We start from the raw sequence: 17,749 nt of genomic DNA, 5'->3' as shown, positions 1-17,749 counted from the left end.
GCCAACCAGCGGCAGCAGCGCCACCCACCCAGCAGCAGCACCACCCAGCAGCAGCAGCGCCAGCTCTGTGGATGCGTGTCGCCGGTAGATGTGTCAGTGGTGAAGAAGAGACAATGTCTCCAGCTCAGTGTTTGAGAGAGTTGGTCACGGAGCAACTAACTGCTGCTGCTGATCAAATATTGAGAGTGTATGAAAAACCTGTCGTCGAGTACGAGGAAGAGATCGACCGTCAGCGCAGACTGCTGGACATGGTCTGGAGACCCGAGAGGAAGCTCCACAGGACCCGTGAGTACAAGCACAGCGGTCTGAATACTAAGTAGCGATGAGGTGAAGATGTATTGAAGAGAAGTCCGCCGACACCGTCTTGATTGTATATAAAGGTTTATTACAAAAAGATCAGCATCGATTACAAGCACTGCAGAGCTTGGAGAGTGTCCGGCCAAAAGGACAACCCTCCCGACTCTTCTTGGGGGTTACATGTAGAGGCCCATTGTTGGCTTGAGTAGGAACATCTGGTTCGAATCAAGTTATGCTATGGGAGACGTGGAACTTTCAAGGCCAAGAAAGGGAGTGGTAAGGGTCCTCAAAAGACCCCTTCCATAACATTCCAAAGAAAGAGATGTGAGCACATATTCCCCTCTCATTCCATATATGGACAAAAAGACACCACGACGTTTACTCGTCATTCAGCCCCGGGTCAAATGACTGTGAAATAGACCCGGGTAATGGCATGTAGCTAGCTCGCTTAGCCTATCCAGATCATCGATGAGGTTCAGAACGGGGCACTTTATTTCAACCCTTCGGCGGTCACACACAACAACGTTGTTGCGCTGAGTTTGTAAACTTTGAAAGAGTGACAAGTACAAGATATAAGCTGCCGCTGACCACCGGCTCACTGTCTACCATGCTTTCTGTTGTTTACTACACTGTTCTTCTTCTTTGTGTTACGGCGCGCACCGCTCTCTACCGCCATCTATGGCCGCCAACTGTCACTACACGACCATCAGACCCGGGTCTGCTCGCAGTGTGAAAGAGGCCAATTGCCGATTAAACGCGAGTCGAAACTGAGTTCACTCAGAGATTATTGAAGAATTTTAAACAAAGAGCAATCAGTGTCTTTGTGAAGGACCTTCAGTGTTTCGCCTCATATTCAATTCAACTTTATTTAAAGGGATAGTTCAGTGATTTTGAAGTGGGGATGTATGAGTTACTTATGCATAGTTAATGTTACTTCATGGAGATGGTGATCAGCGTTGTCATTTGAGGCAGTTTGGAGGAGAAGTTGAAGTAGTTGTAGAGGGGAAAATTTAAATTCAGTTAAATTGCACACTAAATAATGTATTTTTTCACTGCTTTAGTATGCTGCGTTTATTTTTGCACTTTGTCTCACGTGGCCATGTAGTACTACACCAACTCGCAATGGTGCAGAGGAGCAGCGTCACGAGTATAGCTGGTAATCATCTGCATAACAATGGAAATTTATGTGGGGATTTCTAATAAAGTTGCCTCAGGGAAGCGTATATATAGTGAAAAGTATTGGTCCCAGCACAGAACCATGAGGAACTCCATGGTTAACTTTTATATGTATTGAAGAGTTGTTGTTAACATTAATAAACATTAATAAATACAGTCTCAGTAAGACTTAAGGATAAATAGATGGTAAAACCTTTTTTCCCTTTTATTCACTTAATAACTTTGGATAACACTCAACTGACTTGGTTTATTTACGTTCAACTAACAAATATCAAAGCTGCTGTGCAATTCTCCCAGTGCGCTGATAAAGGTTTCCACATGTACTGATTTGTTCTGATGTCTGTTTTCTCTACCATTACTGATGATGTATCTTGTGTCCTTTTGTTCCACCAGAGCTCCCACAGCAACATGTCTGTAAGGAGGAGGAGGTTCTCTCTGAGCAGCAGCTCTGTGACCAAGAGGAGCCAGAGCCTCCACAGATGAAAGAGGAACAGGAAGAACCAGTCAGCAGTCAGGAAGGAGAGCAGCACGTACTGAAGCAGGAGACTGAGGCCTTTATGTTGACTCCTACTCATGAGGAAAATGAGCACAGTGAACCAGAACCAAACAGTGACCAGCAGCTCCTCTCTCACTACTCTCATGTAGCTGAGAGCAAAGATCAGAGAGGAAGTGAACATGTGGAGCCAGGATCAACTAGAAATGAAGAGACAAAGAGAAAAAAGAGACGTCACAATAATACAAGTCACAGTGACAATGTAGACATCTCTCCGACAACAAAGAGTCACTGTAACACTCACACCGAGTTTGTTAACAAGCAACTAACTGCAGCTGCTGAACAAATATTCATATTCTTTGAAAAAACTTTCGTTGAGTACCAGGAAGAGATCGACCGTCAGCGCAGACTGCTAGATATCGTTTTGAAACCTGACATAAAGCTCCACAGGACAGGTGAGTACAAGCAGAATGGTCTGAATGAAAACTAATACGGGGTCAGGACTCATGATCCTCACCAGGGCTCTACGCTCACATTTAGTTTTAGTGTCACCGCTGCACGTGAATGAAAAACTGTAGGGGCAGAGTTATTTTATTTTTAAATAAATAACATGAACTTATCATTATATCTAACCAATAAACATTTAACATTAAACATACGGTAAAATACTCATTGATTTGTTTGTCCTGACGACATTCCACTGATGTAAATCTGCTCAGTTGTCTTTTTTTCCATCATCTTATTAGAAATGATGTATCTTGTGTCCCGTTGTTCCTCCAGAGATCCCACAGCAACATGTCTGTAAGGACGAGCCAGAGCAACCACCTGCGGCTGATGAGGAAAAACAGTTAGTCACTGAGAATATTATCATCAAGTTCAATGAAGACATTCATCAGCAGCGCAGACTGCAGGATTTCGTCTGGAAACATGAGAGAAATCTCCACAGGACACGTGAGTACAAGCAGAATGGTCTGTATAAGACACAAGGGAAACTGAGTTCAATCAAAGATTATTAAAAAAAATTCAAACAAAGACCAATCAGTGTCTCTCTGAAGAACCTTCTGAGTTTCGCCTCATATATGTTGACTGTCCTACAAAATGTGAAAGTTAAATTTTTCTGCAAATACCTTAACATGGATGGAGTCATGCCTTAACTCAATAGAGCAATGTGCGAGTTATAATACATGACATTACGATTGGAGTTCCACTGGGACCTATCCTTGGACCAATATTATTTAGCTAATGTATTAATGGTTTACCATTGATTTGCCCAGAAGTTCACATCCACATGTATGCAGATGATACAGTCATCTATACCCATGCTAACATAAAGAAACTAGCGGCTGTATTTAACAAAGTGTCATACTGTTTAACTAATTGTTTTCTCACCCTTAATGTAAGAAAAACTGTAGACATGTGTTTTCTATCAAGAGAAATGGCAACCATCAACCTGACAGTGTTAGCAAAGGTGAATAAATAAATATTGTTGAGAACTTCAAGAATAATAACTATAAATAAAAACATATAAAGAAGGTCTCGACAAGTGTAAGAGCTTGTCTACTGAATTTTAGACATATCAGTTACCACCTGCCCCGATTCGCTGCTAAACTGTTTGTATACTCACTGATTTTCTCGCATGTATCTTACTGTGATACAAGCTGGTCCCAGGCAGGTGTGACTACACTAAAACCATCACATACTCTTTAGAAACAATCTGTGAAAATTCTTAATAATAAACCAAGAAGACAACATCATAATACCACTATTAAAGAGTAAAATGTATTGACATTTGACAGTTTCCTTTGGTTGCAGATATGTGTCTGATGTATGAAGTAATTCATGATCTTGCGTCACCACTTAAACAATGTGTGTCACTCCCTTAAACTTGTACCTATTTGTTCTGATGTCTGTTTTCTTTACCGTCACATTAGTGATGATGTATCTTTATGTCCCTTTGTTCCTTCAGAGCTCCCACAGCGACATGTCTGTCAGGAGGAGGAGGTTCTCTCTGAGCAGCAGCTCTGTGACCAGGAGAGGAACTCCAGTCTGGACCAAGAGGAACCAGAGCCTCCACAGATGAAAGAGGAGCAGGAGGAACCAGTCAGCAGTCAGACAGGAGAACTGCTTGTACTGAAGCAGGAGGCTGAGACCTTTATGTTGACTCCTACTCATGAGGAAAGTGAGCACAGTGAACCAGAACCAAACAGTGACCAGCAGCTCCTCTCTCACTACTCTCATGAAGCTGAGAGCCAAGATCAGAGAGGAAGTAAGCATGTGGAGCCAGGATCAACTAGAAATGAAGAGACAAAGAGAAAGAAGAGACGTCACAATAACACAAGTCACAGTGACAATGTAGACAACTCTCCGACAACAAAGAGTCACTGTAACACTCGCACAGATAAGAAGCCGTATACTTGCAAGGATTGTGGGAGAGCTTTTAGATTCCGTAGTACCTTAAAGGTCCACATGAGAGCTCACACAGGTGAGAAACCGTATTCTTGTGAAACATGTGGGAAAGGTTTCAGCGTTAAGTCAGCTGTGATCGTCCACGTAAGAACTCACACAGGTGAGAAGCCTTATTCTTGTGAAACATGTGGAAAATGTTTCAAACAGAGTGGTGAGTTGAGGGTTCACATGAGAATGCACAAAGGTGAGAAGCCATATTCTTGTGAAACATGTGGGAAATGTGTCAGTACGGGATCAAACTTAAATTTGCATATGAGAGTCCACACAGGTGAGAAGCCTTATTCTTGTCAAACATGTGGGAAAGGTTTCAGCGCTAAGTCAGATATGTTGATCCACGTAAGAACTCACACAGGTGAGAAGCCTTATTCTTGTGAAACATGTGGGAAATGTTTCAATCGGCGTGAGAAGCTGAATGTTCACATGAGAGTCCACACAGGGGAGAAGCCATATTCTTGTGAAACATGTGGGAAATGTTTCAGTCAGAGATCAAACTTAAAATCTCACATGAGAGTCCACACAGGTGCGAAGCCATATCCTTGTGAAACGTGTGGGAAAGGTTTCAGCACTAAGTCAGAAATGTTGGTCCACGTAAGAACTCACACAGGTGAGAAGCCTTATTCTTGTGAAACATGTGGGAAATGTTTCAGCACTAAGTCAGATATGTTGGTCCACGTAAGAACTCACACAGGTGAGAAGCCTTATTCTTGTGAAACATGTGGGAAATGTTTCAATCGGCGTGAGAAGCTGAATGTTCACATGAGAGTCCACACAGGGGAGAAGCCATATTTTTGTGAAACATGTGGGAAATGTTTCAGTCAGAGATCAAACTTAAAATCTCACATGAGAGTCCACACAGGTGCGAAGCCTTATTCTTGTGAAACATGTGGGAAATGCTACCGGACGCGATCAACCTTAAAATCACACATGATAATTCATACAGATTAAAAGTTGTATACTTACTGAACTTGTGGCGGAACTTTCACACTCGGTGCTGAATCGACAGTGAACATGAGAAAGAGCCACACTGGTGAGAAACCACATCACCACAACACCTGCGGGAAAAGATGCTTCAGTGTGTCTCAGTAAGGAAGTCACATGAGATCACAGACAGTACAGTGACATACCTTGTTTATAAAATATGTGGGAGAGATTCAGTTGTAGTGGTTCATGGACAGAACACAAGAAACCACAGAAGTGAAGAGCCCCACAATCACAGCTGATGTGCTCAAAGTTTGAATTTCCACATGAGCAAACGTGAAAATGAAATTTGTATGGAGACGAGTTCATCTTCATTTGACCCTGTGACTCATATTTCTGTTTGCAGCAGTATTTCTTCGACTGTAACCTTCCAAATCTTCACAGTGACTTTATAGATCATACAAATGTTATTAGGGCTCTTAAATAACTATTTCTGTATAATATTTCTACCCTCCACCTCAGTTATATGAGTGGACCGTGAACTCTGATGCTGAACCTGAGAATCTCCAGTTCTGTTGCGTCACTCATTTCGTCATCATTTTGCCTCCAACATGTCCTTTCATTTTTTTATTTCATGTTTTTTTCTAATAACTGTTTAATTTGACTTAATGTATAATTTGTTTTGGTGTGATCTTGTGGTTGATGAATATATATAACTAATTGTGTCTTATGTTGTTTTTATGTTTTTTTAGCCACAAACTGAGAGCAATTTTTCTGTCACTGTGATAGTCTATGAAGTTTTTTTTAAATTGAATTGAATTGTATTGTTTGTGTGCTTTGCTATGAATAAATACAAATTTTTAAAAACTCTCAGGAGGATTGTTAATTTGCCCCTCACCAGACCCAGTTAAGTTGTAATACACTACCTTGATCATATCAAGTTGAAGAAAACACAAGCATAACAAAAGTGAAATATCTCCAAAGAGCCCTTTGTTTAAGAGAAAGAGAGGGAGAAACTTCAAGAGAACTTCCTCTGTAACATTTTTTTCTTTTGCAACGTGTGTTGATTTGAAAGATTCTTTCTTTGGTAGCGAACTAACTACTGTCAGTACAATGTTGTAGTTACCCAAAGTAGCTTTGGGCCAGCGTTGTTAAAGTTTAAATGCACTTGTTAGTTGCATCTCCTATCGAAACAAAAATGACTGACAGTACTAAGATACACACTAAAGCAATAACTCTCAAAAAGTCTAAATTTAACAAGTTAATAACAAGTTCCCATGTTGCAAAATAGACATTTCATAAGAAACTGTATTGGTATTGCAATATAAATTTGTATATTATTAAATATTATATATTTATTTATTTGTCATGTCAGTTTGTTTTATTAAAGGTCTAACTAAAAAAAAAAGTCAATTCATTCGGATAGACTCTCGACTAATTGTGTTGACACCGATATTTTAGTTTAATTGAGGATACCCATCTCAGTAAATGAAAAAAAAATTTAAAAAAAATTGTTCAAACTTGAAGGTGGAACTAATTCACACCCGCCGGCGGAAGCTCCCAGTGTAACACCCAGCGGAAGTAAACAACGGAAGCGCCAGCAGCGCTAGCAGCGTTAGCTTTGTGGATGCGTGTCGCCGGTAGATGTGTCAGTGGTGAAGAAGAGACAATGTCTCCAGCTCAGTGTTTGAGAGAGTTGGTCACGGAGCAACTAACTGCTGCTGCTGATCAAATATTGAGAGTGTATGAAAAACCTGTCGCCGAGTACGAGGAAGAGATCGACCGTCAGCGCAGACTGCTGGACATGGTCTGGAGACCCGAGAGGAAGCTCCACAGGACCCGTGAGTACAAGCACAGCGGTCTGAATAAAGCTGCTTTCACACTGGCCAAAACACCCGTTTAAACCCGCTAACACCCGGCGTTTCCTGCACTGTGAAAACGTTTACTCGTCATTCAGCCCCGGGTCAAATGACTGTGAAATAGACCCGGGTAATGGCATGTAGCTAGCTCGCTTAGCCTATCCAGATCATCGATGAGGTTCAGAACGGGGCACTTTATTTCAACCCTTCGGCGGTCACACACAACAACATTGTTGCGCTGAGTTTGTAAACTTTGAAAGAGTGACAAGTACAAGATATAAGCTGCCGCTGACCACCGGCTCACTGTCTACCATGCTTTCTGTTGTTTACTACACTGTTCTTCTTCTTTGTGTTACGGCGCGCACCGCTCTCTACCGCCATCTATGGCCGCCAACTGTCACTACACGACCATCAGACCCGGGTCTGCTCGCAGTGTGAAAGAGGCCAATTGCCGATTAAACGCGGGTCGAAACTGAGTTCACTCAGAGATTATTGAAGAATTTTAAACAAAGAGCAATCAGTGTCTTTGTGAAGGACCTTCAGTGTTTCGCCTCATATTCAATTCAACATTATTTAAAGGGATAGTTCAGTGATTTTGAAGTGGGGATGTATGAGTTACTTATGCATAGTTAATGTTACTTCATGGAGATGGTGATCAGCGTTGTCATTTGAGGCAGTTTGGAGGAGAAGTGGAAGTAGTTGTAGAGGGGAAAATTTAAATTCAGTTAAATTGCACACTAAATAATGTATTTTTTCACTGCTTTAGTATGCTGCGTTTATTTTTGCACTTTGTCTCACGTGGCCATGTAGTACTACACCAACTCGCAGTGGTGCAGAGGAGCAGCGTCACGAGTATAGCTGGTAATCATCTGCATAACAATGGAAATTTATGTGGGGATTTCTAATAAAGTTGCCTCAGGGAAGCGTATATATAGTGAAAAGTATTGGTCCCAGCACAGAACCATGAGGAACTCCATGGCTAACTTTTATATGTAATGAAGAGTTGTTGTTAACATTAATAAACATTAATAAATACAGTCTCAGTAAGACTTAAGGATAAATAGATGGTAAAACCTTTTTCCCTTTTATTCACTTAATAACTTTGGATAACACTCAACTGACTTGGTTTATTTACGTTCAACTAACAAATATCAAAGCTGCTGTGCAATTCTCCCAGTGCGCTGATAAAGGTTTCAACATGTACTGATTTGTTCTGATGTCTGTTTTCTCTACCATTACTGATGATGTATCTTGTGTCCTTTTGTTCCACCAGAGCTCCCACAGCAACATGTCTGTAAGGAGGAGGAGGTTCTCTCTGAGCAGCAGCTCTGTAACCAAGAGGAGCCAGAGCCTCCACAGATGAAAGAGGAGCAGGAGGAACCAGTCAGCAGTCAGGAAGGAGAGCAGCTTGTACTGAAGCAGGAGACTGAGGCCTTTATGTTGACTCCTACTCATGAGGAAAATGAGCACAGTGAACCAGAACCAAACAGTGACCAGCAGCTCCTCTCTCACTACTCTCATGTAGCTGAGAGCAAAGATCAGAGAGGAAGTGAGCATGTGGAGCCAGGATCAACTAGAAATGAAGAGACAAAGAGAAAGAAGAGACGTCACAATAATACAAGTCACAGTGACAATGTAGACATCTCTCCGACAACAAAGAGTCACTGTAACACTCACACCGAGTTTGTTAACAAGCAACTAACTGCAGCTGCTGAACAAATATTCATATTCTTTGAAAAAACTTTAGTTGAGTACGAGGAAGAGATCGACCGTCAGCGCAGACTGCTAGATATCATTTTCAAACCTGATATAAAGCTCCACAGGACAGGTGAGTACAAGCAGAATGGTCTGAATGAAAACTAATACGGGATCAGGACTCCTGATCCTCACCAGGGCTCTACGCTCACATTTAGTTTTAGTGTCACTGCTGCACATGAATGAAAAACTGTAGGGGCAGAGTTATTTTATTTTTAAATATATAACAAGAACTTATGATTATATCTAACCAATAAGCATTTAACATTAAACATACGGTAAAATACTCACTGATTTGTTTGTCCTGACGACATTCCACTGATGTAAATCTGCTCAGTTGTCTTTTTTTCCATCATCTTATTAGAAATGATGTATCTTGTGTCCCGTTGTTCCTCCAGAGATCCCACAGCAACATGTCTGTAAGGACGAGCCAGAGCAACCACCTGCGGCTGATGAGGAAAAACAGTTAGTCACTGAGAATATTATCATCGAGTTCAATGAAGACATTGATCATCAGCGCATACTGCTGGATTTCGTCTGGAAACATGAGAGAAAACTCCACAGGACACGTGAGTACAAGCAGAATGGTCTGTATAAGACACAAGGGAAACTGAGTTCAATCAAAGATTATAAAAACAAATTCAAACAAAGACCAATCAGTGTCTCTCTGAAGAACCTTCTGAGTTTCGCCTCATATATGCTGACTGTCCTACAAACTGTGAAAGTAAAAATGTTCTGCAAATACCTTAACATGGATGGAGTCATGCCTTAACTCAATAGAGCAATGTGCGAGTTATAATACATGACTTTACGATTGGAGTTCCACTGGGATCTATCCTTGAACCAATATTGTTTAGCTAATATATTAATGGTTTACCATTGATTTGCCCAGAGGTTCACATCCACATGTATTCAGATGATACAGTCATCTATACCCATGCTAACATAAAGTAACAGGCTACTTCAAAACTAACTGCTGTTTTTATCAAAGTGTCAGACTGTTTAACTAAATGTTGTCTCACTCTTAATGTAAGAAAAACTGTAGACATTTGTTTTCCTATCAAGAGAAATGGCAACCATCAACCTGACATTGTTGTCAAATGTGAATAAATACATTTATTAAATTCAATTCAAGAATAATAACTGTAACTAAAAACATATAAAGAAGGTCTCGACAAGTGTAAGAGCTTGTCTAAGGAATTTTAGACATATCAGTTACCACCTGCCCCGATTCGCTGCCAAAATGTTTATATACTCACTGATTTTCTCGCATGTATCTTACTGTGATACAAGCTGGTCCCAGGTAGGTCTGACTACACTAAAACCATCATATACTCTTTAGAAACAATCTATGAAAATTCTTAATGATAAACCAAGAAGACAACATCATAATACCATTATTAAAGAGTAAAATGTATTGACATTTGACAGTTTCCTTTGGTTGCAGATATGTGTCTGATGTATGAAGTAATTCATGATCTTGCGTCACCACTTAAACAATGTGTGTCACTCCCTTAAACTTGTACCTATTTGTTCTGATGTCTGTTTTCTTTACCGTCACATTAGTGATGATGTATCTTGTGTCCCTTTGTTCCTTCAGAGCTCCCACAGCGACATGTCTGTCAGGAGGAGGAGGTTCTCTCTGAGCAGCAGCTCTGTGACCAGGAGAGGAACTCCAGTCTGGACCAAGAGGAACCAGAGCCTCCACAGATGAAAGAGGAGCAGGAGGAACCAGTCAGCAGTCAGACAGGAGAACTGCTTGTACTGAAGCAGGAGGCTGAGACCTTTATGTTGACTCCTACTCATGAGGAAAGTGAGCACAGTGAACCAGAACCAAACAGTGACCAGCTGCTCCTCTCTCACTACTCTCATGTAGCTGAGAGCAAAGATCAGAGAGGAAGTAAGCATGTGGAGCCAGGATCAACTAGAAATGAAGAGACAAAGAGAAAGAAGAGATGTCACAATAACACAAGTCACAGTGACAATGTAGACAACTCTCCCCCAACAAAGAGTTACTGTAACACTCACACAGGTGAGAAGCAGTATCCTTGCAAGGATTGTGGGAGAGCTTTTAGATTCCATAGTACCTTAAAGGTCCACATGAGAACTCACACAAGTGAGAAGCCTTATTCTTGTGAAACATGTGGGAAATGTTTCAAAAGTCGTGCCGAACTGAATGTTCACATGAGAGTCCACACAGGCGAGAAGCCATATTCTTGTTTAACATGTGGGAAATGTTTCAGTACGGGATCAAACTTAAAATCGCACATGAGAGTCCACACAGGTGAGAAACCATATTGTTGTGAAACATGTGGGAAAGGTTTCAGCACTAAGTCAGATATGTCGGTCCACGTCAGAACTCACACAGGTGAGAAGCCTTATTCTTGTGAAACATGTGGGAAATGTTTCAAACAGCGTCGTGAGTTGAGTGTTCACATGAGAATCCACAAAGGTGAGAAGCCATATTCTTGTGAAACATGTGGGAAATGTTTCAGTCGGGGATCAAACTTAAAATTGCATATGAGAGTCCACACAGGTGAGAAGCCATATTCTTGTGAAACGTGTGGGAAAGGTTGCGGCACTAAGTCAGATATGTTGGTCCACATAAGAACTCACACAGGTGAGAAGCCTTATTCTTGTGAAACATGTAAGAAATGTTTCAGTCAGAGATCAAATTTAAAATTGCACATGACAGTCCACACAGGTGAGAAGCCACATTTGTGCAAAACATGTGGAAAATGTTTCCGTCAGCGATCAAGCTTAAAATCTCACATGAAAATTCATACAGATTAAAAGTCGTATACTTACTGAACTTGTGGCGGAACTTTCACACTCGGTGCTGAATCGACAGTGAACATGAGAAAGAGCCACACTGGTGAGAAACCACATCACCACAACACCTGCGGGAAAAGAGGCTTCAATGTGTCTCAGTTAGGAAGTCACATGAGATCACAGACAGTACAGTGACATACCTTGTTTATAAAATATGTGGAAGAGATTCAGTTGTAGTGGTTCATGGACAGAACACAAGAACCCACAGAAGTGAAGAGCCCCACAATCACAGCTGATGTGCTCAAAGTTTGAATTTCCACATGAGCAAACTTGAAAATGAAATTTGTTTGGAGACGAGTTCATCTTCATTGACCCTGTGACTCATATTTCTGTTTGCAGCAGTATTTCTTCGACTGTAACCTTCCAAATCTTCACAGTGACTTTATAGATCATACAAATGTTATTAGGGCTCTTAAATAACTATTTCTGTATAATATTTAAATCCTCCACCTCAGTTATACGAGTGGACCGTGAACTCTGATGGTGAACCTGAGAATCTCCAGTTCTGTTGCGTCACTCATTTCGTCATCATTTTGCCTCCAACATGTCCCTTCATTTTTTATTTCATGTTTTTTTTGTGATTGGATCCACTTTTTTGTTTCAGACTTTAGAGGAGTCTGGTAGATAAACTGAATATAATCACAGCAACACATTTATTCCCTGGTCACACTCAATATGACAACACAGTATTACACATATATTTAAGCTTGGTTTTGGTTTGCTTCTATTACTCTTGCTACTATCTCTTTTATTGAAACAATGATCCACACACTGATGAATATTCCTCATGATCATGAATGACCTGTTCAATGTGATTTACTTCATTGCACATTAAAAGTCCCACATCTGCACGTTGATATGACTCTGAATCAAATTTTTCTTCTTAATTTCTGGCCAATGACTGATAGGTTTGAATTTAAAAAAACTCTGAATAACCACATACTGGAAATCATCATGAAAGTAAATTTAACTTAAATTTTTAAAATGTATTTTTATTTTCATTAAAAGTCCTACAGTACGTTAACATTTCTTCATTTCTGAAACTTGAGCTACTGTAAAAACTAATTTTTGCAAAATGTCCTGCCAGTGACTGATGGATTTGAGAAAATTAAGATTCACTGGACATTTGTTAAATTTCAATGTAGAAGAAATCTAAGGGTGAAGGCATGTCTTTTATCGTGATTTTAGTTAAATTAGAAAAAAATAAAAAATAGAATATGATAACAGCAGTCAGTGTAAAACAATTTAATCATGTTTAATTGAAAACTTGTTTATAGACAGGAGGGTTGGGGCATTTACAATTTTGAGAAATTTTAATCGTGAATCATATCAGTTTATTGAACCTTAGAATTGTAAGTATTTTGTCTGACTGTATACTGGGATTAAACCCCCTCAACATCCTGAATGAAGGAAAGCTACTGGCAAACATGCTTTGATTTGCAGATTTAACTACGGTCACCTACTCACCCGTCACGGAAGGCTCTACCTAATAAAAATGACTTCCAAATGTCAATGCTTTTTTATCAAAGCTGTGATTAATAATTAAATTGGTGTCTCAAAACATCCACATTTAACTTCAGTTGCTGTAATTAGATAAGGCCTAGTTATTTTTATTTGTTTAATCTTTATTTTTGTAGTTACCCAAAGTAGCTTCACCAGAAGGGCCAGCGTTGTTAAAGTTTAATTGCACTTGTTAGTTGCATCTCCTATCGAAACAAAAATGACTGACAATATTAAGATACACACTAAAGCAATAACTCTCAAAAAGTCTAAATTTAAAATTTAATAACAAGTTCCCATGTTGCAAAATAGACATTTCATAAGACACTGTATTGGTATTGGTATATTGATTGTATATTATATATTATGAAATATTATATATATATTTGTTATTTCAGTTTGTTTTTTTAAAGGTCTAACTAAAAAGGGTCCACTAATCCTGATTGACACTCGACTAAATGTGTTGTCACCGATATTTTTAGTTTAATTGAGGATATTCGTCTAGGAAAAAATGTTCAAAGTTGAAGGTGGAACTAATTCACGTCCGCTGGCGGAAGCTCCCAGTCGTAACACCCGGAAGCGGAAGTAGACAACGGAAGAGAGTTGGTCACCGAGCAACTAACTGCTGCAAATATTGAGAGTCTATGAAAAAAGTGTCGTCGCGTACGAGGAAGAGATCGACCGTCAGCGCAGACTGCTGGACATGGTCTGGAGACCCGAGAGGAAGCTCCACAGGACCCGTGAGTATGAATGAAAACTCACACCGGATCCGAGGCCTGTACTCAGACGCGAGGTGAGGACTGCATAGGTTTAACCCGAGTGACGTTGCCATGGCAACTCACCCTGCATCTCAAAACCGCTGCGGTCGGTTTTTGTTGGTGGTTGACTCGGTGCCTCCCCGTATGTCTCCCCCGACGCACACAGCCGGAAAAACACGTCGATGTCGGCGTAAGGAACTCCGTATGATGGATGCTCTTTTTTATATAATATTCTTTATCTGGGACAACTTCTAGCTCCAGGTCTCTGATGCCCTCCCCGTGACCTGTTTCGCGCCATTTATCCACCGCACACTTTAAAGGTGACATATTATGCAAAAATCACCTTTGAGTGTATGTGCACATAAATGTGTGTATCTGTGGAGTCTGCCGGCCCACAACTTGGACCCTCAGAGGGTAACCCCACCTGTAATCTGAGAATCTCCACTTCTCTGGTGAAGGGACATGACATTTCCTACACATTATGAAATCGGTTGACCAATCACCACTGACTGGGCCAGCTGGCCAATAAGATCAGCCTGGCGTTTATCCAGAGGAGGGGCTAAATGAAATCCAGGCGCTTTAGACAGAGGGTGAAAAGAGGAGCTGCAGGAATAGGCCGTATGAGAACACTGATGCCTTTTCTGAACATTACAGCATGTAACAAAGTGGATACCCAAATTAAAAGTATGGACCTGAATATGAGCATAATATGTCACCTTTAATGTTTTCCATCAGTAATGCCGATCATGTGATCAATAATACTGTATGATGTGTGGTTCGCGGGCTGGATGCGTTAGTCGTGGTCCCTGGACATTTACAGCAACAGTTCCCGATCAGTGATGCCTTTATACAGTCACAGGATTTGCAGTATAAAATAGTTGGTCCCACCTATGTTCAATATGCATAGTATCAGGCCTACATACAGATCATTTGCTAACAGTGTTTCCCATATCTACATGGCATTAATTTTGCTGAATTACAATCATTGAGGTCAGGTAGGGCCCACACTGTACCAATTCCCAGATAATGAATTGTGCCCATATCCCCACTACACCCACACCACTTGCAGCAAAAGCAAATATTTGCCTTGAACACAACTTGTGGTCAGATGAAAACATTCTCTCCATCACAAAATACAGCATCAATATGAACCAGTTCAGCCTCACTGTCATTTTTACCATTTGTTACAGTCTGGGCCAAAAAAAGTCTTATCACAGCATTCACTGTTTCTTAGATCCTCCTAGTGGCACCTCTGTGGCATTGACTGATACTTATCTGGCAACTAATAGCACAGTGAATACTAAGAAATATTCAATATTTTTTTGTATGATTCAGTTGCCTTCAGGTTGCTATACCCATGTTTGCTCACTTCCGTTTAAACCTATTTAGGGAATTGTGTTTACATAACACAATTTCAATCTAACAACTAGTGTCACTCAGTGACATCTACTGACTGAGGAAATCTAACAGTGGTGAGAGTTGAGGAATTGGCTTTGCGTAGCGTTGCGCTGTCTTGTCTCACCCACCCAGACTCAAACCTGTTACCACCTTCCTTACACGCGCTCCCACATGCTCACCATGGACGGACAGTAACTCACTCTTCAAGTTGAGCTTTGAGACTTTGGAGGCGGGGACAGTGGTTGATGCTCCCCTACTTCAATTGGATAAACTGGACTGATTGCATCATCTATGAAGGAAAAGAGCAAAGCTAATGGATGACAGCTGGCACTGACCCTAAATTGGCCGTGTTGAGCAGTTGCAAACACAAAGTAAAGGGCGCGTTCTCTCTCATCTCAGGCTCTGGCGGATACTGTTATGTCTGCTTGCAGAGTAGAATTTCTCCCTCGCGAGTGTTGTTTTGCACTCACAGATACTGCTCTGTGGCTTCATATCATATGTGTGCATGGTTTTTGTGTACAGGAATTTTGAGACTCAATAGATGTCATAGAAACAGCAGCCGGACGTCATGCTAGCTTCCAGAGAAAACAGCCTGCTGTTGCCACAAGAGGGCAGTAAATTACAAAATGAATGCAAACAGACAAAGAACCGATTCTTTATGGGACAAAATGCTGCTCTGATATCAGATGTAAATAGAGATATGGCGAGGTGTCATCTAATGGATGTAATATTTTTTTGCCAAAACAGATTAACAGAGTGACTTTACCTGACAGCAAACCACAGATATAAGTGATGATGTATCTTGTGTCCCCTTGTTCCACCAGAGCTCCCACAGCAACATGTCTGTCAGGAGGAGGAGGTTCTTTCTGAGCAGCAGCTCTATGACGAGGAGAGGAACTCCAGTCTGGACCAAGAGGAGCCAGAGCCTCCACAGATGAAAGAGGAGCAGGAGGAACCAATCAGCAGTCAGGAGGGAGAACAGCTTGTACTGAAGCAGGAGGCTGAGACATTTATGTTGACTCCTACGCATGAGGAAAGTGAGCACAGTGAACCAGAACCAAACAGTGACCAGCAGCTCCTCTCTCACTACTCTCCAGTAGCTGAGAGCCAAGATCAGAGAGGAAGTGAGCATGTGGAGCCAGTATCAACTAGAAATGAAGAGACAAAGACAAAGAGAAATAAGCAATGTTACAACATTTGCAACAACTGTGGGAAACGATTCAATCAGAAAACACATTTGATTGAGCATTTGAAAATCCACACAGACGAAATGCCATTTACATGTGAGAGTTGTGGGAGAGCTTTCAGACAAAGTGTTGACTTGAAAATCCACATGAGAACCCACTGGGGTGTGAAGCCTGTGAAACACCTGTGGGAAAAGATTTATGCAACAGACCTCACTAAATAATCATGCAAGAACCCACACAGGCGAGAAACCATTCCCCTGCAACATGTGTGGGAAAAGATTTATCCAACAGACCTCACTAAATAATCATGCAAGAACCCACATCGGAGAGAAACCCTATACCTGCAACACCTGTGGGAAGAGATTCATGCAAAAGACCTCATTGGATAATCATGAAAGAACCCACACAGGTGAGAAACCATACCCCTGCAACACCTGTGGGAAGAGATTTGTGCAAAAGACCTCACTGAATAATCACAAAAGAACTCACACAGGCGAGAAACCATACCCCTGCAACACCTGTGGGAAGAGATTCATTCAGAACCAAAAGTTGGAAAAACATGTAAGAATTCATACAGATTAAAAGTTGCACTTTCACCGAATATGTGTAGGAGCTTTCAGAATAAGGGCTCTGTTTTAATGTTCAGTTAAAGCAGTGTTTCCAGTTCATTGACTAGACTGTGGCGGCCGACCATGGGGGTGTTGCAACGGATGCATGATTTAAAATCATCAGAGAGACCATGTCCCTTTGCGTTTTAAAGCCTACTTCGCTTGCACCTTGGCGGGCCGCTTTTGTGAGGTTGGATATGCCAGGTAGTAAGACAGAGAACAGCTGTTCCATACTGTAGGGTAGAGGCAAAGCTGTGTACTTTTTATACCCTAGATTTTTGAATTATGTCGGAGAGGATTCAGTAAATGACATACAAGACCACACAGAAGTGAAGAGCCACTTCACACTTCATATGACTGTGCTACCCACACTCCTGTTTGCAGCAGTGTTTCTTTGAAACTTATGTAGTTTTACAACTCTTGGAAAATGCTATGTTCAGTGCATAGCTCCTACAAATGTGATGAAGTTCTTGAAGCTACAGTGTGAAAAATTTAGAAGAAC

At 41.0% G+C, this 17,749-nt stretch overlaps 3 protein-coding genes across 4 annotated transcripts; all 3 read left to right on the top strand.

The window, feature by feature from the left end:
* Window positions 1-71: 71 nt before the first annotated feature.
* On the top strand, window positions 72-6,173 carry LOC118310676 (zinc finger protein ZFP2-like). Its single transcript, XM_047332018.1, has 4 exons — window positions 72-285; window positions 1,867-2,421; window positions 2,747-2,917; window positions 3,933-6,173. The coding sequence occupies exons 1-4, from the start codon at window positions 72-74 to the stop codon at window positions 5,375-5,377; spliced, it is 2,385 nt and encodes a 794-aa protein (XP_047187974.1). The 3' UTR covers window positions 5,378-6,173.
* LOC118310698 (zinc finger protein 260-like) lies at window positions 75-17,042 on the top strand. Of its 2 annotated transcripts, XM_035633870.2 has the most exons (3): window positions 75-143; window positions 13,903-14,036; window positions 16,277-17,042. In XM_035633870.2, the coding sequence occupies exons 2-3, from the start codon at window positions 14,000-14,002 to the stop codon at window positions 16,858-16,860; spliced, it is 621 nt and encodes a 206-aa protein (XP_035489763.2). In that variant the 5' UTR covers window positions 75-143; window positions 13,903-13,999; the 3' UTR covers window positions 16,861-17,042. The 2 variants fall into 2 exon arrangements, with proteins under 2 accessions (XP_035489763.2, XP_035489762.2); XM_035633869.2 differs by lacking the exon at window positions 75-143 and having other exon boundaries at window positions 13,903-14,089.
* LOC118310679 (zinc finger protein ZFP2-like) lies at window positions 2,924-12,653 on the top strand. Its single transcript, XM_047332020.1, is given in 4 exon segments — window positions 2,924-3,434; window positions 8,483-9,037; window positions 9,363-9,533; window positions 10,565-12,653. Coding segments are annotated over 3 exon segments (2,007 nt in total). The 5' UTR covers window positions 2,924-3,434; window positions 8,483-8,568; the 3' UTR covers window positions 11,932-12,653.
* Window positions 17,043-17,749: the final 707 nt, after the last annotated feature.

The sequence above is a fragment of the Scophthalmus maximus genome, chromosome 5, assembly GCF_022379125.1.
Source record: "Scophthalmus maximus strain ysfricsl-2021 chromosome 5, ASM2237912v1, whole genome shotgun sequence".
Taxonomy (NCBI): Eukaryota; Metazoa; Chordata; class Actinopteri; order Pleuronectiformes; family Scophthalmidae; genus Scophthalmus; species Scophthalmus maximus.
The sequence above is the reverse complement of the archived record's forward strand: the minus strand, read 5'-3'. Positions and strand labels throughout refer to the sequence as shown.